Here is a 27,875-nt window from a genome sequence, read left to right on the forward strand (position 1 = left end):
AAACTGAGCTGAAACTAGCTGGAAATCAAACAATCACCATTTCACTAGAAAGAGTTTTACTGTTAATGAACTGAGATTAACATAAACCTATGCCATATTTGTCTTCAGCAAAAGTTGTCTCTGTATGATCTGAAAGTCTCCCCATAGTAACAAGTACAAAGCTGATTAACAAGACAGTTTAAACCTGATTATCAGTGCGAAAAATATCTTCAGAATTTCCAACTTGTTGTGACTAATTATTTTTATTTAATATATACAAGCAATAGCTTCTTTCATTGTTGTAATTTAAAAAGTACTTCTCCTTATTATTAGAATAAAATATATATCTTTTGAATCTTTGGGACTAATGTATTACACATATTTTATATGTCACTTGAATACTTTTTTTTTTTAAATAGGCAGAGGTATATCACACTGAAAATGTTTAAAATGTTTTGCAGATTTGTGAAGCTGGGAATCATTTCATTAATGTAATGTTGTCTCATCCCAATCACACAGGTTAGTTCTTTTTTCTTTTTCTTTTCTTTAGAGTGAATTGTGTTAATAATTATTTTTATAATCTTACTTCAAAAAAATATTTAAGGCCGGGCGCGGTGGCTCAAGCCTGTAATCCCAGCACTTTGGGAGGCCGAGACGGGCGGATCACAAGGTCAGGAGATCGAGACCATCCTGGCTAACACAGTGAAACCCCGTCTCTACTAAAAATACAAAAAACTAGCCGGGCGAGGTGGCGGGCGCCTGTAGTCCCAGCTACTCGGGAGGCTGAGGCAGGAGAATGGCGTGAACCTGGGAGGCGGAGCTTGCAGTGAGCTGAGATCTGGCCACTGCACTCCAGCCCGGGTGACAGAGCAAGACTCCGTCTCAAAAAAAAAAAAAAAAAAAAAAAAAAAAAAAAAAAAAAATATTTAAAAATCAAAATATCAGTAGTTGGAAATATGTATGCCACATTTTTCCCTTTTATGTCTAATTTTTCCAAATATTTGAACAAAATCATATTCTCTAATAATTATTTTTCTAAAATGAAGTGTGCATGCACACCATCACCCTCCTCACATACCCTAAACAACATCACTTAAATATGTAAATAAATGAACTAATGAATAAGAACAAAAGCAGTATAAAATCACTTGATGAATATCCAAATTACCAAACTCTCAATATTCCTTTCATTTGTACAATATTTGAGGCAGTCCCACTATTTAAAATGACTTCTAATTTTTTTTTTTTTTTTTTAATAATGGTAATCTTTCATTGAAAAACACAATAGCACTGGAATATCAATGCCTGGGAGAACATTTCAAAGTTAGTAGTATATTTAGTTTTGTGCATAAGTAACTGTGGTTTTGGACCATGAATTTTAAATCATTGTAACTAGTCTCATACACATCTTTATTAATCAAAATAGGAACCATTATAATCAACACATTTTTGCCAATGAGAAATAGTTTATTCCTGTAGCATGAAAATCCATGCTTCAGGATTCAATGAACGCTTGAAAAGCATTTTCTGCCCCCTGCTGATCGTGGAAGCATTTTCCCTACAAAACATTGTCCAGATGCTTGAAGAAGTGGTAGTCAGTTAGTGAGAGGTCAGGCGAATATGGTGGATGAGGCAAAACTTTGTAACCCAATTCATTCAACTCTTGAAGTATTAATTGTGCGATGTACAGTCAGACACTGTCATGGAGAAGAATTGGGTCCTTTCTGTTGACCAGTGTTGGCTGCAGACATTGAAGTTTTCAATGCATCTCATTGATTTACTGAACATATTTCTCAATCATACTGGTTTTGCTAGGATTCAGAAAGCTGTGGTGGATCAGACTGGCAGCAGAACACCAAACAGTGACCATGGCCTTTTTTTGAGGGGGCAAATTTGGCTTTGGGAAGTGCTTTGGAGTTTCTTCTCAGTCCAAGTACTGAGCTGGTCATCACCAGTTGTATAAAATCCACGTTTTGTTGCACGTCAAGTTCCAATCAAGAAAAGGTTCATTGTTCTTACATAGAATAAGGAAAGACAACACTTCCGAATGATTTTTTTTTAATATTTTTGATCCGCTTATGAGGAACTGACTTATCAAGCTTTCTCACATTTCCAATTTGCTTCAAATGCCAAAGGACTGTAGAATGGTCAATACTGAGTTCTTTGGCAACTTTTCCTGTAGTTGTAAGAGGATCAGCTTTGGTGATTCATCTCAATTTGCTGTCAACTTCTGATGGCCAGTCACTATGTTCCTCATCTTCAAGGCTCTCACCAAACTTCTTGAAACACTACTGCATTGTGTGTTCATTGGCAGTTCCTGGGAGAAATGTCTTGTTGATGTTGTGAGTTGTCTCCACTGCTTCATGACCCATTTTGTATTTTTTTTTTTTTTTTAAAGGAATCTCTCTCTTATAGCCCAGGCTGGGGTGCAATGGCATGATCTTGTCTCACTGCAAGTTCTGCCTTCCCGGATTCAAGCGATTTTCCTGCCTCAGTCTCCTGAGCAGCTGGGATTACAGGCGCATACCATCATGCCTGGCTAATTTTGTATTTTTAGTAGAGACAGAGTTTCACCATATTGGCCAGGCTGGTCTCAAACTCCTGACCTCAGGTGATCTGCCTGCCTTGGCCTCCCAAAGTGCTGAGATTACAGACGTGAACCACTGTGCCTGGCCCATGGCCCTTTTGAACTCTTAAAGAAAATTGCTCGAATTTGCTTTTTGTCTAACATCATTTCTGTAGACTAAAATAAACAAAAAATACCAGCAAGTGATAACTCATTAGCAAAAAAAAAAAAAAAAGTGAGAAATGCCAATTAAAATGTTGTATAGCATAATCACATTTATTTAATAATGTATTCCAATATAAAACAGCAAATTCCAACAATGCAAAAACTCAATTGCTTTTATACTCACCTATATATTTGAAAAAGTTTACAGTGTCTCCATTATTTAAAGATATTTTTGGTAAATCAGTCATCTCATTTAGGCTCAATTATACGTAGGGATTCCCAACTGCTTACCCTATATAATATAATTGTAAATTCAAATAAAAATGAGAAACATTTGTTTATCATTGGACTAATTGCTATTAATAATTCAACTGAAAACATAAAGGCATATTTGACTCTTCAATTATGTTTCAACATCAACCTGAATTTCTTAACATTTTCTTGCCTTCCACACTTCTGGCAGGTTAGTGAAACATATAAAACATTTTCCAGAATAATTGTCACATAAAATAAAATACATATAATTATAAAGGAAATTTATTATATTAAAACAATTGTGAATATATGAAAAAACTAGAATATAAGCATATGTTTGTTATTACAACATTATACAGCATTGTGATGAGTACTCAACTTTTTGAGTATTGATTATAAATTACGTATATGCAGATTTAAAAAGAAGTGTACTGTGACTTAAAAATATCTGTGCTTCATCTTGGTGGAAAAAATTACACGTAAGGCCAATGCTCTCGTAGTTTGTGGTCCTCATTTGCAATGGAGTGAAGCCTATATTTCATTAAGAGGTTGAATGCCATTTTTATCTGATCCAAATTCATAGATACATTGAATTTTCTTTGGATGCACGTGAACCACAAGTGAAAAATATCTGAGAGTCTAATTTTTTTAGTAGAGAAGCAAAACACAATATAATCTAATAAAATGCTAGCATTGCCAATGTTTAAATATCACGGATTTTAGTCTTAGCTAGGTGACTAGCAATGTAATCGACTCAAGCTTCTTCATTTATCTAGAATATGGTCTCACCATTTGAAAATGAAAATTTTAAGTCATCCAGGAATTTTGAAATTTTTCATGTAAGAAGGCCGCCCTCTTTTAATGTTCACTCTTTATCTTGCTTTGTATATTGCTCTTGTGGAATCAGATGCCAATCTAATTCTCTCTCTTCTGTTAAATGATGTTTTTATTTGCTTCAAGACAGAGGTGACTTTTTTTATTATAAAAATCTATGAATTTTGAGGGAGTGTCTAAGGGTTGATAATTCGCAACCAATTTCCCCAGGATCACTGGGTACTCTTCTAGTAGGTTAATCCATGTTTTTTTGTTTGTTTGTTTGTTTGTTTGTTTGTTTTTAAGTTCTAAAACATTTCCTCAAATTACAATTTTAAAATTAGTTTTATTACATTGTGGAGTGTGAGGGGAGTTACACTGTACCAATGTTCCTTCTTCTGTCTCTAGCTTCTCCATCACTTTCTCTTTAACTATCTTTGTCCCTTTTTTTTTTTTTTTTTTTTTTTTTTTTTTTTTTTTTTTTTTTTTTTTGGCTATTCGTTTCATCTGCTTAATATCCTCTGTTCTATTGAATGTTACATCCTTAAGCAAATGAAAATGTATTTCACATTACTGGGAAAGTTTCTTCTTTGTCCACAATTTCTTGAGTACAGTCAACTCTTATTTTGTATTATATATATATTTTTTTCATATCAATTTTCAGTTTTGGGATTTCTTAATGGTCACATTCTTTGGTAATTCTGTATGTGTGTTCTCTACATTTTGTTTTGTTTTCTTTGTGGTGGGTTAGTTTTTATCTGCAAACAAAAACATTTCTAGTTTATTCACACAGAGGTATCATGTAAATGCTGATTGATTTACATTAATTATTAAATGGGTGAATTGACCTTGAAGAAAAATAACATAGTTTTTTACAGATGAGGTTACTGAAATCTCTTTAAAAAAAAAAGTGTGTTCTGGGAACAGGTGGTTTTTCATTGTGTCTTCTCATCCTCTAACATCCTTGTTTTCTACATTCCTTGAATGCCAGAACATGTTTCCTTCCTTCCCTTCCCTTCTAAGCTTCCACATGATGCCTTCCCTCTCTGAGCAAACTTCTCTGGGTATCATTTTCTTTCTTAAAAACAATGTCTTTTGCTGCCGTTGCTTTTGGTGTTTTAGACATGAAGTCCTTGCCCATGCCTATTTCCTGAATGGTACTACCTAGGTTTTCTTCTAGGGTTTTTATGGTAATTAGGTCTAACATTTAAGTCTCTAATCCATCTTGAATTAATTTTCATATAAGGAGTAAGGAAAGGATCCAGTTTCAGCTTTCTACTTATGGCTAGCCAATTTTCCCAGCACCATTTATTAAATAGGGAATCCTTTCCCCATTTCTTGTTTCTCTCAGGTTTGTCAAAGATCAGATGGCTGTAGATGTGTGGTATTATTTCTGAGGACTCTGTTCTGTTCCATTGGTCTATTTCTCTGTTTTGGTACCAGTACCATGCTGTTTTGGTTACTGTAGCCTTGTAGTATAGTTTGAAGTTAGGTAGCGTGATGCCTCCAGCTTTGTTCTTTTGACTTAGGATTGTCTTGGCAATGCGGGCTCTTTTTTGGTTCCATATGAACTTTAAAGCAGTTTTTTCCAATTCTGTGAAGAAACTCATTGGTAGCTTGATGGGGATGGCATTGAATCTATAAATAACCTTGGGCAGTATGGCCATTTTCACGATCTTGATTCTTCCTATCCATGAGCATGGTATGTTCTTCCATTTGTTTGTGTCCTCTTTTATTTCACTGAAAATTGACAAATGGGATCTAATTAAACTAAAGAGCTTTTGCACAGCAGAAGAAATTACCATCAGAGTGAACAGGCAACCTACAGAATGGGAGAAAATTTTTGCAATCTACTCATCTGACAAAGGGCTAATATCCAGAACCTACAAAGAACTCAAACAAATTTACAAGAAAAAAGCAAACAACCTCATCAAAAAGTGGGCAAAGGACATGAACAGACATTTCTCAAAAGAAGACATTCATACAGCCAACAGACACATGTAAAAATGCTCATCATCACTCGCCATCAGAGAAATGCAAATCAAAACCACAATGAGATACCATCTCACACCAGTTAGAATGGCAATCATTAAAAAGTCAGGAAACAACAAGTGCTGGAGAGGATGTGGAGAAATAGGAACACTTTTACACTGTTGGTGGGATTGTAAACTAGTTCAACCATTATGGAAAACAGTATGGCAATTCCTCAAGGATCTAGAACTAGATGTACCATATGACCCAGCCATCCCACTACTGGGTATATACCCAAAGGATTATAAATCATGCTGCTATAAAGACACATGCACACGTATGTTTATTGAGGCACTATTCACAATAGCAAAGACTTGGAATCAACCCAAATGTCCATCTGTGACAGACTGGATTAAGAAAATGTGGCACATATACACCATGGAATACTATGCAGCCACAAAAAAGGATAAGTTTGCGTCCTTTGTAGGGACATGGATGCAGCTGGAAACCATCATTCTTAGCAAACTATCACAAAAAGAGAAAAACAAACACCGCATGTTTTCACTCACAGGTGAGAACTGACCAATGAGATCACTTGGACTCGGGAAGGGGCCTATCATGGGGAGGGGGGAGGGGGGAGGGATTGCATTCAGAGTTATACCTGATATAAATGAAGAATTGATGGGTGCTGACGAGTTGATGAGTGCAGCACACCAACATGGCACAAGTATACATATGTAACAAACCTGCACGTTATGCACATGTACCCTAGAACTTAAAGTATAAAAAAAAAAAAAAAAAAATGTCCTCCAAGATGATAACCTCTGGCCTCAACTATTTTCGGATAATTCTATTCAATTTCTCCCTATGCAGGGTTCTGATCTATCAGATCCCAAATCTTTTCTCAAATTGAGCTCTCATCTTCTGATTATGAATTATTAATAACTGCATACTCAATGCATTATTTTTCCTTACATAAAATCTTTATCAGTTCCTGTGTCAGCTCTAAATTGGCGTCTCCTACTCTTGAATTTATATTCCCTCACTTACATATTACTTGAAGTTTTTTTGTAATATCTATTAGATGTGCTTTAGGCATGGTTTATGTCTAGAAGGGAACCATTTAATATTGATTGTACAAAGTGTCATGAGTCATATTCTCAGGTGGCAGAAATTGGTATAAAAGAAGGTTATTAGGAATTATGGAAAAGAGGCAAGGAATGAGAACTATGCCAAAGGGGAAGTTGAGCTGTGGTGTAGTCACAAGAATGGTCTTAGTCAACTCTATTGGGTATCTGAAGCTAGAATAACCCTGTAGAGGTGTCAAGAGTTGGAGTGGCTGGAGACAGATAAGTTGGATGTGTGCCTACCTGGGGAAGAAAAAGACCTTGTAAGGCAGTTCCCTTTAGTCAAGGACATTTTCTTGGAGGATATGACAGTTCGAAGAAAGCTTCAGCAAATGTAGATATTGTGCAAACTACAAAGTATACATATTCCAATTATTATTTATTTATGATCTGGATAAATTACCACCTTTGTGAACCCACTTTGTCTAACCGTACTTAAAATGTGAAAATGACACTTTTTTCTGGTATATGGTTCCCTGAATCAATAAAGTCCTTTTAGTAAAGATCACTGAAATCATTATGATGTGCATTTGTTTTGGTGTTACAATACCTTTTCTCCCAGGCTATTCTTCCATCAGTGAGTTTGGAGTCTTAGAGCTGATTCACATTCCAATACTGGGAAAGGAATAGTAGATCTGACATTGCACCAGCTGTATCAAATCTCTTAACTATTCATCTATAATTTATTGCATTTGTCTAAATTTAGCAATAGCATTGTTCGATATCCAGCTGTCTAGCTTCTAGGGACATTGTGTTCTATTAGTCAAACATAACTTTCTGCGGGTCAAGCCTCCTATGAACAGGTCACTCATTTTGGCTCAGGAAAAATTAAGTGCTGTAATTGGAACTGCCTTGATTTTCTAGGGAGTGGTGTGAGGAAGTGTCCTTTAATCCCATTCACTACTAGTCATCTCAGTTCTAAGATGACTTCACTTACAGTCAGCCTGATACAGCAAAAAGTCAACACGAATCTTAGTAATGATGGTATTCCTTTTACTACCATATTCCTCGTATTTTTGAAAAGTGATATATCGTATTGGCTCTCCCATGGAACATTAAAAAAAAATCCTGAGACCATGAAATGGGGAAAAATTCCTTGTATAGAAAGAAGTCCTCTCTTTTCAGTCTTGCATAGACTATCTGCTCTAGGGTTCCTATTTCTCTAAGGCACTTAGCACCTTCTTTCCCAGCCTGCCATGGAAATTCTAACATTTCTTTGTGCTTATTGTGGGCCATTGCTTTGTTCATGCTTCCAGGTACATATTAGTAGTGTGTTTGTACAATCTTAGCAGGATATTTACTCCTATATTCCAGGACAGTGCTCTAAAAACATAAACAAACCTTTATTCAAGTTTATACTTTACCCTTCAAACATCCTCAGATTCCAATCCCATGTGTATTCTCCTATATTTTGTTGGTTCATGCTGGCTAGGTTCTGCAGCTCCTTTGGGACATTATCTTTTTTTTTTTCTCTATCATCCCCAGAACAACCTCAGGTAGTTTATATTGTGATATAACCCTAGTTGTAGTGGCTAGAAGAAAAGAGAGGGGAGATTTTCAAGGGGATTTTCTTGCAGTGTAGTGCCTTCTGTGTTGCTTTTAAGGAAGGTTGTGCTCAACTTTCATAGGGAAGAGTGGGCCACCTCTGCAGGATCAAGGAGTTTATGAAAACCTAGACATTCCAAGATTGTGTGGTAAACAAACTTGACTTAACAGATCTGCACTGGATTGGAGCTGGATATTCTTTGGAGTTTGACTACCTGGACTTATTCCTCAGCTTTTTTGCCTTCTTCAGGTCTCTTTGCACACTATCTAGGTGGACCTCTAACTTTCACAACTGAATTTTAATTGCCAAGTATCAGTTTGTTTTAGATGTCTTTGTCGAGCCATTCAATCACACTTGTAATAGTAGACCAGATAGAATATTGTTTTCAACCACTATAACATAACAATATCCAAGTAGTAAAAGGTTTTTACACTTGGATTGCTACCCTGTACCTGTAGCTATCTGTCTGCACCTACCATCAGCTATGGAGTACGCATTGCAGGCCTTTTGGTAAGTCATTCAACTCTAAAATGCCACTCCCACGTCTACTTTTTGGGCCATTCCTGGTGCCAACTATCTAAGCTGGGTTTTCTGCAATGCAAATGCCGTGATGGAGATTAATACTCAAGAAGATTGTTAAGGAGTGGTTTTTATGGATAGAAGAAATAAATCATATTTAGGTAGGAAATTGAGAGCAATATAGTCTCAACAAGTCTCCAGTGATTGCATGGGACATTCTAAAACTGGAATGAAAAATCCATGTTCTCCTGAATTGAGTTAATCAATTTTCAATATTGATCAAATACCATATTAAGGCTAAATCAGTCAGTGTGACCTTGGGTGAGATTGTTTCCAACTATAGGGAATACAAAAGTTAAAGGTTCTCTCCCAGTAGCACTCCCTGAAGCAATGGAATAAACCTTATATGCCTAAAGAAGAACCTGGTGGCACAGCATTTTAATACAAAAAACCTCCTAACTTTAATTTAATAGAAGCTCTACTATAATAACTATAGGTTGAGAGAACACTTATGAAGAATGTAAGTATTAAATTAGTAACTCCTAAACTTATTTAATATTACAGTTAATAGCAACTGTGTATACTTGAAACTGTATTATCTATATACATATATTTTTCTGTGTCATAAGGCATATCCACTATTTAATCTACAAACTAGATCTGGAAAAAATGTAGATTTGCAGACCCTTGATCATTCCACACCTCTAGGGGCTGAACACTCATAAACCACAGGCTCTAAAGCAGACTATTCCCTGAACCTTCTGCCTCTGAAATTCAGTGACTATAACCTGGGTAGATTCCTCAATTATTTTTATTTTATTAATATATGGACATGACACAAAGGTGTCTACATAAATACTGTAAAAAAAAAGTAATGTCAAAAGACCTAGATATTTATTTGTATGAACAGTTGTAAAATCTGCACAATACTTAGCATAATTTTTAACTTTAATATTTCAGCAATTGCTACAATTTTGAAAACAACACACTGACATTTTATTATGACTTTAGAGTTATAAGTAAAAGAGTTTAGCTGATTTGTTATCTGATTAAATCTTGGTATGGAGAATAAAACAGTAATTTTATAATTCATATTGACTTTTACAAATGTCACAGCTCCAAGTTCAACTTGAAATCATTAAAAACTTGTTATCTAAAATGTTTCTTAAAAACAATTGAAAGGGGAAAAATAATTAACAAAAATAAAGTGACAATATGTGAAGGATAATGAGAGATGTAAATATCAATCCTGATTGCTGAACAGAAATGTGGTATCTCAGAATATTAACTATACTGATATTAAATGTAATCATTTTATGAGAGGTTTGCATACTTTTCTGGTATAAATGACATCTTTATAAAATTCCTTATGATTATCACCAATTTAATACAAGGAATCTTGAGGTATTTAATAATCTCAAACAAATATATCTTCTTTGATAGCAAAGGGGAATGTGAAGAGGTGGGCAAATGTTAAAACACGCGTTATAATTTCAGTATGTAGTACTATTTCAACTATTATAATGTAAAAATAATTTATATATATTTAAGATCTTAAAGAATTAATTATCCTTATGTTCTCTGCAATGTTACAGCAACGTAACTGTAGACATGGTATGAAAATGACAGCTATTTTATTTGAGTCAAAAGGTTATAACATTTAAAGCTGGGTCTCTTCTGAGTAGTTTGTGAAATAGGTTGCTATAAATATATGATGACATTTCATGTGGTACACAGTTATTTTGGGGACTTCGTATTATATAATAAGCATATGATCAGATTTGCAGGATGTAGCATCATTGACATTTTACTTTCCTTTGCAAAAGGAAACAATGCCTGTTTCCCAAGTCCAAATTATAACCCCTTCACATGGATGTTTTTCCTGGTTTCATGTCCTAACTACACCTATGAGGTATGTTATTTATGTATGTAAATACTTGAATCCTATTCATGATATACTAAATGAATGTGCTTATGTATTTACATGTATTATAAATTAATATATACAAGAAAAATGGAGAAGTCTTATCTATAGATCATGGTATAAAAAAAGAACATTTCAATCACAATTTTTTCAAATATTAAACAGTCTTTCATTTTCTTATAAATATGATCCCATTTTATGAGATTGCTTATGACTTTATATGAAAATATTAAATTATTATTTTTTGAAAATGTATTCCTATCTATAAGTTTTCTAATATTTTAAGTCTTAAAATTACCTATTCAAAGCCTCAAGTGAAGAAATTACTAGATTACATTTATGTATGTGCTAATTTAAGTTTTAATATAACAGATTGGATCATGGATTAGTTTCACAGTCATGACACAAACACTGCCAGGTAAGACCTAGATTTAATGACAATCAAATAAATGCATCTTTAGAAGAAACGGTTTCTGAGAAAAAGTTATTATAGTATTAAAGTATAGCATGTTTGCAAAAAGATTTTATAATTTCATATTGAGTTTGATTTTTAGCAGTATTAAAATATATTGAAGTACTTTTGCTCTTTATCTCTGTACAATTGTTGCTTAATCCAAGCCAAGAATTATAATCCAAATGTATTTATTAATCAATGAAGTTTTATTTAGAAGAAGTTTTGATAACAATGCATTTCACTTGAAACTTCTTCTTGTGCATATGCACAGGCATGTGTATGTGTTTTGTCTTCAAAGGAAGAGTTGGGGTGTATGAGAGTTCATCTTGAATATTGAGCATTTTAACACACACTAAGAAGCTGAATTGCATGATTTCCATTTAGTAGAAGGACATATGTAATATCCATTTTATCCATTTTGTTATATTGTACAAAAGTTTTGAATCACAATTAATTTAGTTTATTATATGCATGTAGAGGAATATTACATGCATATAGGCAACTATTATTGAACATTTTTAAATACAAAAATAAATCCTTATTTGTGTGTATTTTGTGGTTGTGGTATGTAAAATATGTAGATTCATTTTTAATTTTGTAATGTATTTTCTGTGTTTACTCATTCATGCAATATTGATCGGCTGTTGCTAGGAATGGTTATGAATAATGAAAATTGATAAGAAATTATGCAACATTTGGGAAACATCTTAAAAGCTAAACATGCTAGTGATCTTTTTCCTAATATAACTTATTTGATAGAAATAAGAAAGAAATAATAATTATTTCTTTTTTCTTCTAGTTGGAATTTTTACACTTCTGATGAGTATCCAGATGTCTTTGTGGGCGCAAAAGAAACATAAGATTTATCTGAGAAAATTCAGTTCATATATTCATAGAAAATCAGCAATGATTCCATTCATATTGTAAAAAAAAAAAAAAAAATCTCCTATAGAAAATGGCAACATATAAATTCAATAAATAAGACTTAATTAAGGATAGTGAATTACTATACTCCAACAATTCATGAGCAACAGTATATACACTGAGTAAAAATATAGTAAAATTTCATTAAATTTAGAGTAATGCACATGGTGATAAAAAGTATAAATTATAAATGCAATTAACTAAAAACAGCTCTGAATGTATTTGCATGGAATTGGTCCTTGAATAAAATTGTCTTACTTCATTAATATTTCACAATATTATTTGCATAAGGCAAAATATCACAACAAAGAAACAACCTGATTAAAAAATGAAAAAGCGAACTGAACAGACATTTCCCAGAAGAAGACATATACATGGCGAATAAGTATATCTTTAAAACACTCAACATTAACCATTCATAACGGAGATGTAAATCAAAACTACAATGAGATATCATCTCATCCTAATTAGGGTGACTGTTATCAAAAAGACAAAAAATATGACAGTCGTTGTGGTTCATGTCTGTAATCCTAACACTTTGACAGGCCAAGGCAGGAGAATTGCTTGAGTCCAGAAGTTTGAGATCTGGGTAATATATCGAGACTCTGTCTCTAAAAAGCATATCAAGATTCTGTCTCTAAAAAAACACTTTTATGAAGTAAAAATTAGCTGAGTGTGGTGGCACATGCCAGTAGGTAGTCCCAGTTACTCAAGATTGCTCCAGCTTAGGAGTTCAAGGCTACAGACAGCCATGATTAAACCAAGACACTCCAGCCTGGGTGACAGAGTGAGACTGTCTCAAAATAAAATAAAATAAAATAAAATAAAATAAAATAAAATAAAATAAAATAAAATAAAATAAAATAAAATAAAATAAATTGGTGAAGATGCAGAAAAAAAAAAATTAACTCTTAGACACTGCTGGTGGGAATGTAAACTAGAGCAGCCACTGTGGAGAACAATATGGAGTTTCTTCAAAAATTACAAATAGAACTATCATATGATCCAGCAATACCATTACTGGAAAAAGAAAATCTGTATATTAAAGAGACATTTGCACCCTATGTTTACTGCAGCACTATTCACAATAGCCAGGATATAGAAGAAACTTAGGTGTCCAACAACAGTTGAATGGATAAAGAAAATGTGGTATATATACACAATAGAATACTATGCAGCCATAAAAACTGAATTCCTGTCATTCAGGACAACATGGATGGAATTGGAGGGCATATGTTAAATGAAACAAGCCAGGAACAGAAAGTTAAACATTGCATGTGGAAGCTAAAAAAATTGATATCATAGAAGTAAAAAATAAAACAGGATATTACAGGCTGGGAAAGCTGCAGCAAAGGGAGACTAGAGAGAGATTTGTTAAAGGATACAAAGTTACAGCTTGGTAGGAGGAATAATTTCTGGTGTTCTATATCACTGTAGGATGACTATAGTTAAGAACATTATATTCTATTTAGTTTCAAATAGCTAAAAGGAGATTTTGTACCCAACACAAAGAAATGATAAATGTTTGAAACCATGGATACTCTAATTTATCTGATCTGATCACTATAAATTATATGTATTGAAACATTACTATGTATCTCCCAAATATGTTCAATTCTTATGTGGCTTAAAAAATAAAATTTAATTTTAAAAGCATCTGATTTTTAAAGTAAATATTTTCCAAAGTTTTGACATTTAAATTACTTGAACCCCACATTATTTTGACAATAATTTAATTCTTTTGTTGTTCAATTTTAGTGAGATGTGTCATAGGTATTATGTCATTAGTTCAAATTCTTGTGGAAATTATACCTATATTATAAGCATAATATTTTTATTTAGTTGTGTACCTTATTTATTAATAATACAGACATTGTATGCTATCATACTGGAATTTACAATTAAAATATTTTCTGTACATTATTTGATAATCATTCTGAATATATATTTTGAAATACATACTGTTCATATTTATATGTAAATTATATTTATACATCTTCTGAAATATATTTCAAAATATTTGTTGTATGTGTGTATATGTGTATATTGCATATATACATGTGTATCACATATATACACATATATATACACATACACAAATATATATATATATATATATATATTTCAAATGGATTGTATGCACTTGCAAAGCGAAAGTACATTGGTAATTTGGGGACATTAAGAGTGGAAAATTTTGTTTTATTTTTAAATCTTTAAATACCTATCTTCTCTGAAAGCCTATGTGCACGTGTGTGTGTGAGTTTGTATGTGAGCATGCATATATACTTGACAAAGAGATGACCTGTATAAATCAAAGTATACATTATTTAAAATATTTAAAAGAGGCCGGGTGCAGTGGCTCACGCCTGTAATCCCAGCACTTTGGGACGCCGAGATGGGCGGATCACAAGGTCAGGAGATCGAGACCATCCTGGCTAACACGGTGAAACCCCGTCTCTACTAAAAAACACAAAAAATTAGCCGGGCGAGGGGTCGGGCGCCTGTAGTCCCAACTACTACTCGGGAGGCTGAGGCAGGAGAATGGCGTAAACCCGGGAGGCGGAGCTTGCAGTGACCACTGAGATCCGGCCACTGCACTCCAGCCTGGGCGACAGAGCGAGACTCTGTCTCAAAATAAATAAATAAATATATATATATATATATATATATATATATATATATATATATATACACACACACATACACACACACACACACACACACATATAAGAAATGTTCAATTTCTTCTTATTTTTTAATTGTGATTCTTTAGATTTGTTAGTCTATGGAGCATTTTCAATTCTCAGATTATACATATGTAATAAAATATGTTCATTAAAGCTCTTGGATTATATGCATATATGACAATATATAAATATATACATATGTGACTATATATATATAAAACAGTATATTGTAAAGTAGGTCTATATGCACTGGGCAGGGACTGTTTATTACTAACATATGTGGCCACTAAAGAAATAACAAAAAGCCCTTTTAAAAGCCTTATAATTCCCAAAGCATACTATTAAAATTTCTAAGGAGAAAACAATAACAATAAAATTCTCACTCCCTAATATCTATTCAACTAAATTGTATGATATCATTTAATTATCTTAAAAAGAAATGTCAATGCATTAAATCATATATACCCAATGCAGCTATATGATCAACTACTTGTAATAAATGTCCCTTTTCAGAAAGACTAAGAATAGTTTCTGTTTTTGCAACTGGATCCTGACAAATAGTAACCTAGGAAATTTGCACATTCTTGTAGGACTAGAAGAAAGTCTTTAAGTATGGAGTATCTATATGACAGACATTTTTCTTCCCATTGTGCTACATTCCCTTATGCCAGTTGTTCCATCATATTTTTTTCATATCAGTTATTCCCTTACTCTTGGCAGATATACCTTAGTTAAAGGATATCTTCATTATGAAATGTGCTTTTTTAAATGTATTTCTCGTTTTTATTTCCAGGTGGTCTCACTGCCTAAGACATCAAAAGAAAAAGCCTGACAAACTTACAACATCTTGTTATCAATATTAATGCTACAGGTATAATCCTGCAGCAGCCATGTACACGTTTTTAGCCTTTAAAACCTAAGCTTCATATATAGGTTTTAGGAGTTACTATACATAAGATGTACACATATGCGTATATATATGGGTGTGTGTGTAAATGTGCACTCTTACAAACTTTAATGATACTCTCTAAATTAATATATAAGGTTTATATAAATAATAAGTTTGCATTGCTGGCTAAAAAATTATGCATTTCTTTTAATATAAAACAAATCTCTATAATCTCACATATTCATGGTTTTTTTGCCACATATCTAAGTAACTTAATCTTAGCTTATGGAGTATTTTGCAGGAACAGCATTCAACACTGCAGAGATTAGTTGTAGGTGTCTTTATTACATTTATATATCAGTGTGTTTGGTGGGGAAAGAAGATAAAAAATAAAACATTTAAATATAAAATTAAAACAAAAAATAAAATATGACATTTATTTATAATAGATGTCATAATTTGATCATATTCATAGGAAAAACAATAATGAAAACTTTAAATGCAGAAAAATATATACATACACTACATAAATTAACAATAAAATTAGTACCATGGTTACTTGTTTAAGTAATATGCTGTCCTAAATATGTTTCGTTATACCATGTTCTCTCAGAGTTAACACTCTCATCCTACAAATAAAAGATATATTCTCAAATTCTACAATTCTTGTGTGTGTATTTTCAACAGTTGTGATTTTTATGTCAAGATAAATTATGCTAATATTAGCAACTTTTAAATTCTATGCTTTGCGACATATAGGCCTCATTTCTAATTTAATAAGGTATGTATGTATTTGATATTTTCATAAAAGTAATACAGGGTTCGGCCAAGAAGTTTTGCCATCTGTGAAAGGCACGCATTTGATGCTATTATAAGCCATATTAACTGGAGAACATTTCTAAAATACTTCTGTTTCACATGTAAATTTTATACTCTCTATATTGATGGATTTGTTTCTTAGATTGAGATTCAGATGTGGCAATCAGTGAGAGAGGAAAAAGGTACAAGCCTGTCTCTACTTTTTAGATAGTTTGCTTAAGAGACAAAACAAGTTTAACTTTAATTGAAATATTGCATATTTACTTGCTTAATTATTCTGTTATCCCTTAAATTAAATATTCTTTATAGGAAGCATGTCTTTGAACATGAAATAAGATTAACAGCTCTGAGTGTGAAACTTTTCCTATGATGAGAGACATTTTAGTCAGCCTCATCACAAGAAGACTTTTGCTTTTCTCAAACCATCCCATATTTCTTTTCGACACTTGGAAGTATGACTCTGCTTCTTTTATTTCTTTTAAACATTCTCGAGTTTTTGTTGTTTTGTTGTAACTGTTGCCAAATTAATAATTGTTAGATGACAAATGTCCTCAAAAAGTGTTTTTCAGTAATTGTGCCTAAAGAAATACAGTTATATTTGTCATCAAACTAATTTCGTATGCATGTTTTTCCCTTCAAAACCATAAATTGTCCTCTTCCTTCAGGACACTGTAAACCTTGAATGAGAATCAAATCAACAATTTGCATTCTTGTAATGTGTAAATCAGTTCATTTTTTAAATACAGGAATCAAAGACTGGCTGGCTTACATGTCCTAAACAGTTTTAATATGGAAAAAGATATATAAATGTTTAGAAAAAAATAGTAGAATTAATTAAAATCAATTAGAATATATGTATTAAAAGCAATATTAAGTTATATCCATATTTTGTTCTTTTATTCTTTGGGTTACATTGGATATAAATGGATTGACATAACCTCAACCTATAAATGCTTCTTTAAAAATCATGGAATTGTGAATCTGATTCCCATTTTCAGTCTTCCCTAAGGCCCTTTCTCTATTACAATTTCTTGGAATGTATTTGTTCTTCTTTTCTATGACTTTTGCTGCATATGTCATTTATTAAAACAAAACAAATGAAACAAAAACTCTAAAAACTAAAAATACACCATTACTGGTTATAAGTCTTTCTTCAGATAAATGCATAGTTCTGTAAATTCATGCCCATGATATCTTCACAGATTATCCATTGGTTTTCTTGGTGTTTAATAATTATTGTACATATCCAAAGATAGGTCAGTTCAGAGGGTCTTAAGGAAGATGAAACTGCTGAAATAAAGATTGGACCAGGTTGGGAAATGAATCTCACTTAAAACAAAGATTGATAATAATCTCAAGCAAAAGTGGAAAAATATCATAACAGGAGGTCTCTTGCCAGACTATAGCTTTGCACATCCCATTTGGAGTTTAAGACTAGTACCCAGTAATTTAAATATTTAAATTTATGAGCATAATAAGAAGTATGAGATTTAATAACCTCAGAGTTTTCTAATACTAGATTTTGATATCATAATATTTAAAAAATCAAGAGTCCCTTTAATTTAATTATTATTCTAGTAGTTACTTTTGGAAAAATTGTTTGATTTAATTCTCCATCCCAAAACAATTTGCCAAAAAACCCAGTGTTTTTAAAATGCCACATCTTTGTCTTTCCCAGTATTTTCATAAAAAAATGGCTGGAGAGAGAAAAACAAAACAAAACAAAACAAAGAGATGCATCAGCTGCAGCTACACATCCATTACCACATAACTGCTTCGAGTGCCCAACCTTTCTACCTCCGGTTTCTACTTTTTCTACCTCTAGTTGTTACTTTTAAAATGCATTCGGGACTGGGCACGGTGGCTCACGCCTGTAATCCCAGCACTTTGGGAGGCCAAGGTAAGTGGATCACCTGAGGTCAGGAATTCGAGATCAGCCTGACAGGTATGGAGAAACCCCGTCTACACTAAAAATACAAAATTAGCCGGGCATGGTAGTGCATGCCTGTAATCCCAGCTACTCAAGAGACTGAGGCAGGAGTATCGCTTCTATCCGGGAGGCAGAAGTTGCAGTTAGCTGAGATTGTGCCACTGTACTACAGCCTGGGCAACAAGAGCGAAACTCTGTCTCAAAAAAAAAAAAAAAAAAAAAAAAAAAGGAATTCTGTTTGTACGTGTATATTTTTAGTTTTTGGCTGTGACTCAAAACAGACTGCAGTGCATTTTGTTTTTTAGTAACACTAGTGGGAAAAAATGTTACTCTCTAACTCATACACAGACACACACACAGATCGATTTTAAGAAACATTACTCCTTAAATGAAGCATACAAAATGAAAATAGTCTCATTTTTAAAATGCACATGTTAAATTTTATTTCTCTCTAAAAGTACTATTTCCAGAAGCTAACGCTAAGAAAATAGTAAAATTCATAATGATATGTAAATATTTTATGTATGACTTTCCAGTAATTAAACATATTTCCAAGATATTTAAGGTCAATTTTAAGGAACTAGCATTCAGTACATGTTAAATTTTAGCAGTTGACATATGTCAGTGATAACATTTGTGCTCATAAAAAAAGTTCATGAATCAGTAATGAGGGTTTCTATTTCCTGAGGTTGCTCCTGTATGTTAGAGGTGATTATAACAATTTTGCTTTGTAAATACAGTTACAGGTATTTTTGCAGTTTTTGTATAATGATAATTTAAAAACGGATTTTAAAGGCTGCTTAAAAGTTAATTTTCACCAGGTGCATAATGAAGCCTGTAATTAGGCCTCCTTCACAGGAGGTTTGATTGTGAAAATACACAGCAGCATTTCCTGAGATAAAAGTTCCTGCTAAAATGGGATTTGGGTTTTTAACTTTAGTCTGCTAATGGTTCTTGAAATGCGAGAAAAAAATCATTCAGAAATATTTACAAAACAAATGCATAATTATTTATTTTATTGAGCATATAGAAGACATTTTCATACCATGTTTGGGAAATGAAATCCCATAGTCTGTTGTCAGAAATAAAACTGTTAAAAATATAAGAAGTATTCTCAATAATCCCAGTACATAAATTCTGGTTTCTCCCATTGTTCTGTCAGCTTGTAAATGAGAGTTGTTTCTGTCACAGGATGCTTTGGGTGTCACTTCTCGGCAGCCAGAAACCTCTGTGGCTGGTGGTGCCTTTGCTTGAGTTCTGCTCTCACCTGCAGAGCTTGTTCCCCCAACTCAGACCAGCAGGTTGCACTTGGCTCCCAATAACAGCCCATAACCCATGCCTGCTGAGGGTGAGCCAAGTTCAGGACTACCAGGGGTGTTAAGCAAGCAAGGGTGGGGTCCTGCCACTCCGCACAAAAAGGCACTCTGGCTGCTTTGGTGCAGCGGGGAGCTCCAGGTGCCTACACATGTGCCAGTGTTGTATAAGGCTGCGGCTGGACCAGGCTTACAGCAAGCAGTTTCCGTTGCAGGCACTGGGGTCTGGATGAGGGGAATGTGGGGAACGTGGTGGCACACAAAAAAGTTGGAGACGCCAGCAACTGCAGAACCCCAAGGGGTGCCGGGTGCCACAGCTCTCTCATTCCCACCTCCAGCATCTCAGGAATTTATCATTTTTAATTTACATTTATTATTTATTTATTTATTTGGTTAATTATTATGCTAATCTTTTCTCGTGTTTTTAAAATGTCAACTCATTGAAATCGTATTCTTGTTCATTCTTTTAATTCATATTTCCCAGGGACATAGATCAAGGCTGAGGATATAAAAGGTGCCAGTAAATTTTTCTTAAATGACTAAGATTATAACAGCTTTTTCAGTACTGTCACCTTGCTCTCACCTAGAACTCCCTGGTTTTCTCAGCCCTGCCATCACTTCCCATCACATGGGGTGGCCACCGAGGGCTATAGTGTTATAACTCTGGCTTGGGGAATCCTGAGGTCTGGGCCCCCAGAAGTGTTCACTTTCACTCTTCACTTTCACTTTCACGAACCCATGATCGGGATGGTGTCACCACCCACAGCTTGGTAAGCTGGCCAGGAATGTGTTACAGCTCATTTGAGGCCTGCCCACAGCTCAGCAAGAAGGTCAGGAAAGCATTACAGCCTTTTCAGCCTCCGCCATTTGGTGGGGCCCAAGTTCTTGTCCATATCCAGAAAGAATGGGGTTACACCAATAACTGGAGGGTGAGCATAGCAGAAGACTTTTACCCAGTGACAGAATAGCTCTTAGCAGAGAAGAGACCCAAAGTGGGTAGCTCCTACCCTCTGAGGGGTACTCCCCATGTCTATCTGTGTCTGGGGGTTTTTATGGGCTCAGAATGAAGTACATGCTCATTGGTCTATGGGCAGGAGGAAGGGAGTGCTGAGTGGTCCATTGGTGGGACTGGAAAAACCATCATTTAACTGGCTAACAGACATCAAGGACGCTTTCACTCTGGGTGTGGATTCTACGCGGAACGGGCAGGCTGGGGTTCAGATTTCAGGCTGTCTCGAGCCAGAAGGTGCGGTTTCACGGGAAACCTGCCCCTATTTGCCTAGGAATTTGCCACCTGCCGATTTCATTTCTTTGATAAACTAATACTCACAATTCCTTCTTCCTCCATCGGCGACCTACTTACTACCAATTCTTCAGGTGGTTCATTTTTCAAAAATTCTCCCAAACTTCCTCACAGAGTCTCCAAGTAGAAGAAATTGTTATGCTTTATCTAATCAACTATATTGACTCATACAACAGAGTACAGTTGGATATATAATTCGAATAAGATTTTTTTTAATCTAAGTATTTTACTTTAAGAAGAAGATAAAGTTCTCAAAAAACAAGTTATTTAGGCAATATCCTATTTAGGAAATAGGATAAGCTAATGTATAATTTAGTTTATCCTAAACTATCTGACACTGGATAAGTATGTTTACCTGTTTAGACATGAGTCATCTTATCTGTAAAGCAAGATGTTTAGATAACTTATAATACTTTTTTCTCTATTTTTATAGAAATAATTGTAGATTTAAATAGTTGTCAATTTTCATTACTTCTAAAATTATATATTATAAAACCAATGCTTAAGTTCTATGAAAAATATTTATTTTATTTAAAATCTCTTGAGGTGTTCTGTCCTCACCTGTTGAGTGCTTCTAGGAGAAAATTATATTCCAGTTGAACGCTCCTATTTTTTCTGTTAGTAAGCATGCTCGAGTGCACTTGCCCAGCTCCTGAGGCCTTGTCAGGAAGCTGCTGATCACCAGTTTCAGATGTTGCTACCTATTGGGCTACTGCCTTTCCTTAGCACTGGCTGCAACTAACTATTATTTTAGACAGACAGTTTTAACAACTGCCTGACCATCACTTGATGGTTGCCTGATGCTCCTGGGGGAATTTGGCTCTCCTGCACTGTTCATGTCTGCCTGACTACCTAACATAATAAGGGAGGAGACCACCTCTCATATTGTCTTATGCCCAATTTCTGCCTCCAAAGAAAGAAAAAGTAAAAACTGAAAGGCAAAAATGAAATCCGCAAGCAGACAGCCTGGCACCACACCCTGGGCCTGGTAGTTAAAGATCGACCCCACACCTAATCGGTTACCTTATCTATAGATTACAGACATTGTATAGAAAAGCACTGTGAAAATCCCTATCCTATTTTGTTCTGATCTAATTACTGGTGCACGCAGCCCCCAGTCACGTACCCACTGACTGCTCAATCGATCATGACCCTCTCACATGCACCCCCTTAGAATTGTGAGCCCTTAAAAGGGACAGGAATTGCTCACTCGGGGAGCTTGACTCTTGAGACAGGAGTCTTGCCAATACCCCCAGCCGAATAAACCTCTTCCTTCTTTAACTCTGTGTCTGTGGAGTTTGGTTTGTGGCTGGTCCTGCTACAATACTACTACCAAAAAAAAAAAAAAAAAAAAAAAAAAAAAAAAAAAAAAAAGCGCATGGTTATTTATATTAATTTTATAATGTAAAAAAGAGAATAACACAAAAGACATAACCAAAAATATACAATTGTTTGGGGCTGGGAGTATTGCAAATATATTTATTTTCTTTCTCCTGTTCTATGTTTTCTTGAGTTTTAATGTAAAAGTATAATCTATTCCACTATAAGGTTGAAAAAAAAAATTATTAAACACACCAGACTCTATGAACTGTCTCCTTTATTTTTTCCCTGGTATTATCTTCAAACATATTTTCTCATACTTCCTATATTCAAGAAATACAGATCAACATTATATGTATTGGACTCTTCACGTGATTTTATACAACTAAACTTCTTCATATGTTTTTCACTCTACAATTTAAGCATTCCTTAAGAGTTTTAAAAACTATATTAAAATTCGGGCCAGGCATGGTGGCTCATACCTGTAATCCCAGCACTTTGGAAGGCCGAGGAGGGTGGATCACCTTAGGTTGGGAGTTCCAGACCAATCTGACCAATATGGAGACCCTCCATCTCTACTAAAATACAAAATTAGCAAAGCATGGTGTCACATGCCTGTAATCCCAGCTACTCAGGAGGCTGAGGCAGGAGAATCGCTTGAACTCAGGAGATGCAGGTGGCAGTGAGCCAAGATCACGCCATTGCATTCCAACCTGGACAACAAGAGCGAAACTCCGTCTCAAAAATAAAATAAAATAAAATTCACCTTCATGGCCAGGAACAGTGGCTCATACCTGTAATCCCAGCACTTCGGGAAGCCAAGGCAGGTGGATCACGAGGTCAAGAAATAGAGACCATCCTGACCAACATGGTGAAACCCCGTCTCTATTAAAAGTAAAAATCAACTGTGCATGGTGGAGCACCTGCAGACCCAGCTATTCCGGAGGCTGAGGCAGGAAAATCACTTGAATTCGGGAAGCAGAGGTTGCAGTGAGCCGAGATCGCGCCACTGCACTCCAGCCTGGTGACACAGTGAGACTCTGTCTCAAAAAAAAAAAAAAAAGAATTCAGCTTCATATATAAAATACATATCAAATATTACATATTTTTATAAATACTGTACACCAGAAATTCAATTCTCCACATCCTTAACTGACTGAATAGGTCCTCTCCTGGCCTCAAGGACCTCAGAGAGACTTGAAAAACTGAATTCCTGGCCTGATGGTAAAAGGGTTCCCGGACATGCCTCGTTATACTCCCTCCCTTTTGGAGTTTACATCAACGTAGAAACAATAAGATGGACAAAACAGACTATTTATAGAAATAAGGTACCCATTTATAAACAAATCCCCATGGCAAGAGTTAAGTCATACCCTAAAAAAACGTACGATTTCATTAAAAATGTTTTTTTGATTATTCTAGTGTAATGTGGCTTTCTCTCTAACCTGACTCTGGTATAGGATCACATGACAACAGACCTTGAAGGAAATAAAAATATTTTACACCAATGTGTATCTTTTTGTCATATTTTGAAAAGGTCCCACAAGGTCCTCTTTTGTGGGAGAAAATTGCATTAGTAGAGAATCTCCATTATTGCAGCCAGGTATTCCCTTTCTATGTTTTTCCTGATCTAGGATAGATTAACAGAGAGCTTGATGGCTTTATGGCACTTCATCTGCATAACAAGGACTTTGACCTCCACAACTCCCTTTATCTTAACTCAGACATTTCTTTCTACTGACTTCAAGTCTTTAGATAAAGCTTATTTCTGTAACCAATTACCAATCAGAATCTTTGAATCAATCTATGACCTGTAAGCCCCCTGCTTGAACATATTCCCCTTCTTTAGGCTGAACCAATGTACACCTTCCATGTATTAATTTATTATTTTACCCACAATTTCTGTTTTTCTAAAATTTATAAAACCAAATTGTAACCAGAGTGCCTCACACACACTTTCTCAGAACCTCTTAGGACTGTTCCCTGAAAATGGTCACTCACATTGGCTCAGAAAAAACTTCTTAGAAATATTTTACACTTTGTTTTTCTACTAACATTATAAAATATAATTTTATGATCTAAGCCTATCCCTATCCAGATTATTTCAGAAAAAAAAAATTCCAACATCCTAAAGAGTCCCCTGCCTCATGCTACCTTGCAGTCATTAAAATCCTTCAAAAATGAATGTGATTTCTAATAGTACAGCACAGATTAATTTTGAAATTTTTGTGCTGCAAAAAATAAAATAAAGCATTTGCTCCTGTATTTATTTTTTCCTTTTTTCTTTCAAAGCATGTGAGATTAATATTGTTCATATAGCTATGCATAGATATTTAATTTTTCTACTCTACCCCGTTATCTCTACAATTTCACGATGTCCTTTCTTTCCCTTTGTTTTCTTTAGGGTTTATTTGCTATTTTTTGTTTTTTTGTTTCTTTTTCTTCCTAATTTTCTTGGTATGAAGCACAAATAATCATTAATTTTTAACATTTATAATTTTTTTATTTTATAATAAATATTCTACTAAACACTCCTTTTGTTTTATCCCATAAGTTTTGATATATCATGCATTTGTCAGAGGCGTTTAAACCAGAGAAACCCCATATTGAATAAAGGCTGTGTAAAATAAGGCTAAGACATACTGGGCTGCATTCTCAGACAGTTAGGCATTCTAAGTTACAGGATGAGATAGGAATTCAGCACAAAATGCGGGTCATAAAGACCTCGCTGATAAAACCAGTTGCAGTAAAGAAGCTATCCAAAATCCACCAAAACCAAGATGGCAATGAGAGTGATCTCTGGTCACCCTCACTGCTACACTCCCACCAGTGCCATGACAATTTATAAATGCCATGATGACATCAGAAATTTGCCCTATATCCTCTAAAAATGTGAAGCATGAATATTCCACTGCTTGTTTACCATATAATGAAGAAATAACCAAGAAATAACCATAAACATGGGCAACCAGCAGTTCTTGGGGCTGCTCTGCCTATGGAGTAGCCATTATTTTATTTCTTTACTTTTTAATAAACTTGCTTTAACTTTACTCTACAAACTCACCCTGAATTATCTCTTGGGTGAAATCCAAGAACCCTTTTTTGAGGATTGGACCAGGACACCTTTCCAGTAACATCTTTCTGGCAAACCCTCCCCCCAAAAAAAATAAAATTAAAGAGATCCTGATATAGTTTGGATGTGTCCCCACCCAAATCTCGTCTTGAATTGTAGCTCTCACAATTCCCTTGTGTTGTGGGAGTGACCTAGTGGGAGATAAGTGAATCATAGGGGTGGTTTCCCCCATAATGTTCTTATGGTAGTGAAAAAGTCTCATGAGATCTGACAGTTTTATAACCTCTTTCACTTGACTCTCGTTTTTCTTTTGTCGGCCACCATATGAGACATGCCTTTCACCTTCCACCATGATCGTGAAGCCTCCCCAGTCATGTGGAACTGTGAGTCCATTAAACATCTTTCTTTTGTAAATTGCCCAGTCTTGGCTATGTCTTTATCACCAGTGTGAAAACAGACTAATACAGTAAATTGGTGCTGGGAGTGAGGTGCTGCTGAAAAGACACCTGAAAATATGGAAGTGACTTTGGAACTGGGTACCAGGCAGAGGCTGGAACAGTTTGGAAGGCTCAGAAGAAGACAGAAAAATGTGGGAAAGTTTGGAACTCCCTAGAAACTTGTTGAGTGCCTTTGACTGAAATGCTGATAATGATATGGACAATGAAATCCAGGCTGAGGTGGTCTCAGATGGAGATGAGGAACTTCTTGGGAAGTGAAGCAAAGGTGATTCTTATTATGATTTAGAAAAGAAACTGGCAGCATTTTCCCCCTGCCCTAGAGATTTGTGGAATGTTCAACTTGAGAGATGATGATTTAGGGTATCTGGCAGAAGAAATTTCTAAGCAGCAAAGGGTTCAAGAGTTGATTTGGGTGATTCTAAAGGCATTCAGTTTTAAAAGGGAAACAGAAAATTTACAACCTGACAATGTGATAGAAAATGAAATTTCATTTTCTGAGGAGTAATTCAAGTCAGCTGCAGAAATTTGCATAAGTGAAGGGTAGCTGAATGTTAATCACCAAGCCAAAGGGGAAAATGTCTCCAGGTCATGTCAGAGTTCTCTTTGGCAGCCCCTCCTAACACATGCCCAGAGATTTAGGAGAAAAAAAAAATGGTTTATTGGGTGGGGCCAAGTGTCTCTGCAGTGTGCAGCCTAGGGACTTAGTGCCCTGTGTCTCAACCACTCTAGCCATGACTAAAATTGGCCAAGGTACAGCTCAAGCCATAGCTTCAGAGAGTGCAAGTCCCAAGCCTTGGCAGCCTCGATGTGGTGTTTAGCTCATGAATACACATAAGTTTAAGAATTGAGTTTTGAGAACCTCTGCCTAGATTTTAAAGATGTATGGAAATGCCTGGATGTCCAGGCAATAGTTTGCTGCAGGCGTGGAGCACTCATGGAGAACTTCTATTAGGGAAGTGGGAAAGGGAAATGTGGGGTGGGTACACCAACAGAGTGTCCACTGGGGTGCCGTCTACTGGAGCTGTGAGAAGAGGGCTACTGTCCTCTAGACCCCAGAATGGTAGATGCACCTATAGGTTGCACCATGTACTTGGAAAAGCCACAGATACTCAATGCCAGCCTGTGAAAGCAGACAGGAGGGAAGCTGTACTCTGCAAAGCCACAGGGGTGGAGCTGCTCAAGACCATGGGAACACACCTCTTGCATCAGCGTGACCCAGACGTAAGACATGGAGTCAAAGAAGATTATTTTGGAAATTTAAGATTTGACTGCCTTGTTGGATTTCAGACTTTCATGGAGCCTGTAACCCCTTTGATTTGACCAATTTCTCCCAGTGGGAACAGCTGTATTTACCCAATGCCTGTACCCCTATTGTATCTCAGAAGTAACTAACTTGCTTTTGATTTCACAAGCTCATAGGCAGAAGGGACTTGCCTTGTCTTGGATGAGACTTTGGACTGTGGACTTTGAGTTAATGCTGAGATGAGTTAAGGCTTTGGGAGACTGTTGGGAAGGCTTGATTGATTTTGAAATGTGAGGACATGAGATTTGGGAGGGGCCGGGGCAGAATAATATGGTTTGACTCTGTGTTCCTATTCAAATCTCATCTTGGATTGTAACTTCCATAATTCTCTCAAGTTGTGGGAGTAACCCTGTGGGAGATAATTGAATCATGAGAGTGGTTTCCCCATACTGTTCTCATAAGAGTAAATACGTCTCATGAGATCTGATGGTTTTAAAAGGGGAAACCCCTTTCACTTGATTCTCATTCTTCTCTTGTCTGCCACTATGTGAGGCGTTGCTTTCACCTTCCACCATAATTGTGCGCCTCCCAGCCACA

General features: G+C 35.2%; 1 protein-coding gene across 3 annotated transcripts in view; it reads left to right on the plus strand.

The window, feature by feature from the left end:
- The window catches only part of TECRL (trans-2,3-enoyl-CoA reductase like), a 130,254-nt gene extending 117,681 nt beyond the window's left edge, over positions 1-12,573 (plus strand). For 2 of the 3 annotated variants that reach the window (XM_010372595.2, XM_030923032.1), the window contains 4 exons: positions 441-498; positions 10,768-10,853; positions 11,238-11,283; positions 12,119-12,573. In XM_010372595.2, coding sequence (XP_010370897.1) covers positions 441-498; positions 10,768-10,853; positions 11,238-11,283; positions 12,119-12,246 — 318 coding nt within the window. In that variant the 3' untranslated portion in view covers positions 12,247-12,573. The remainder of the gene's footprint in view (positions 1-440; positions 499-10,767; positions 10,854-11,237; positions 11,284-12,118) is intronic. The other variant, XM_030923043.1, reaches the window with a different exon arrangement.
- Positions 12,574-27,875: the final 15,302 nt, after the last annotated feature.

Source organism: Rhinopithecus roxellana, chromosome 2 (genome assembly GCF_007565055.1).
Source record: "Rhinopithecus roxellana isolate Shanxi Qingling chromosome 2, ASM756505v1, whole genome shotgun sequence".
NCBI classification, from domain to species: domain Eukaryota; kingdom Metazoa; phylum Chordata; class Mammalia; order Primates; family Cercopithecidae; genus Rhinopithecus; species Rhinopithecus roxellana.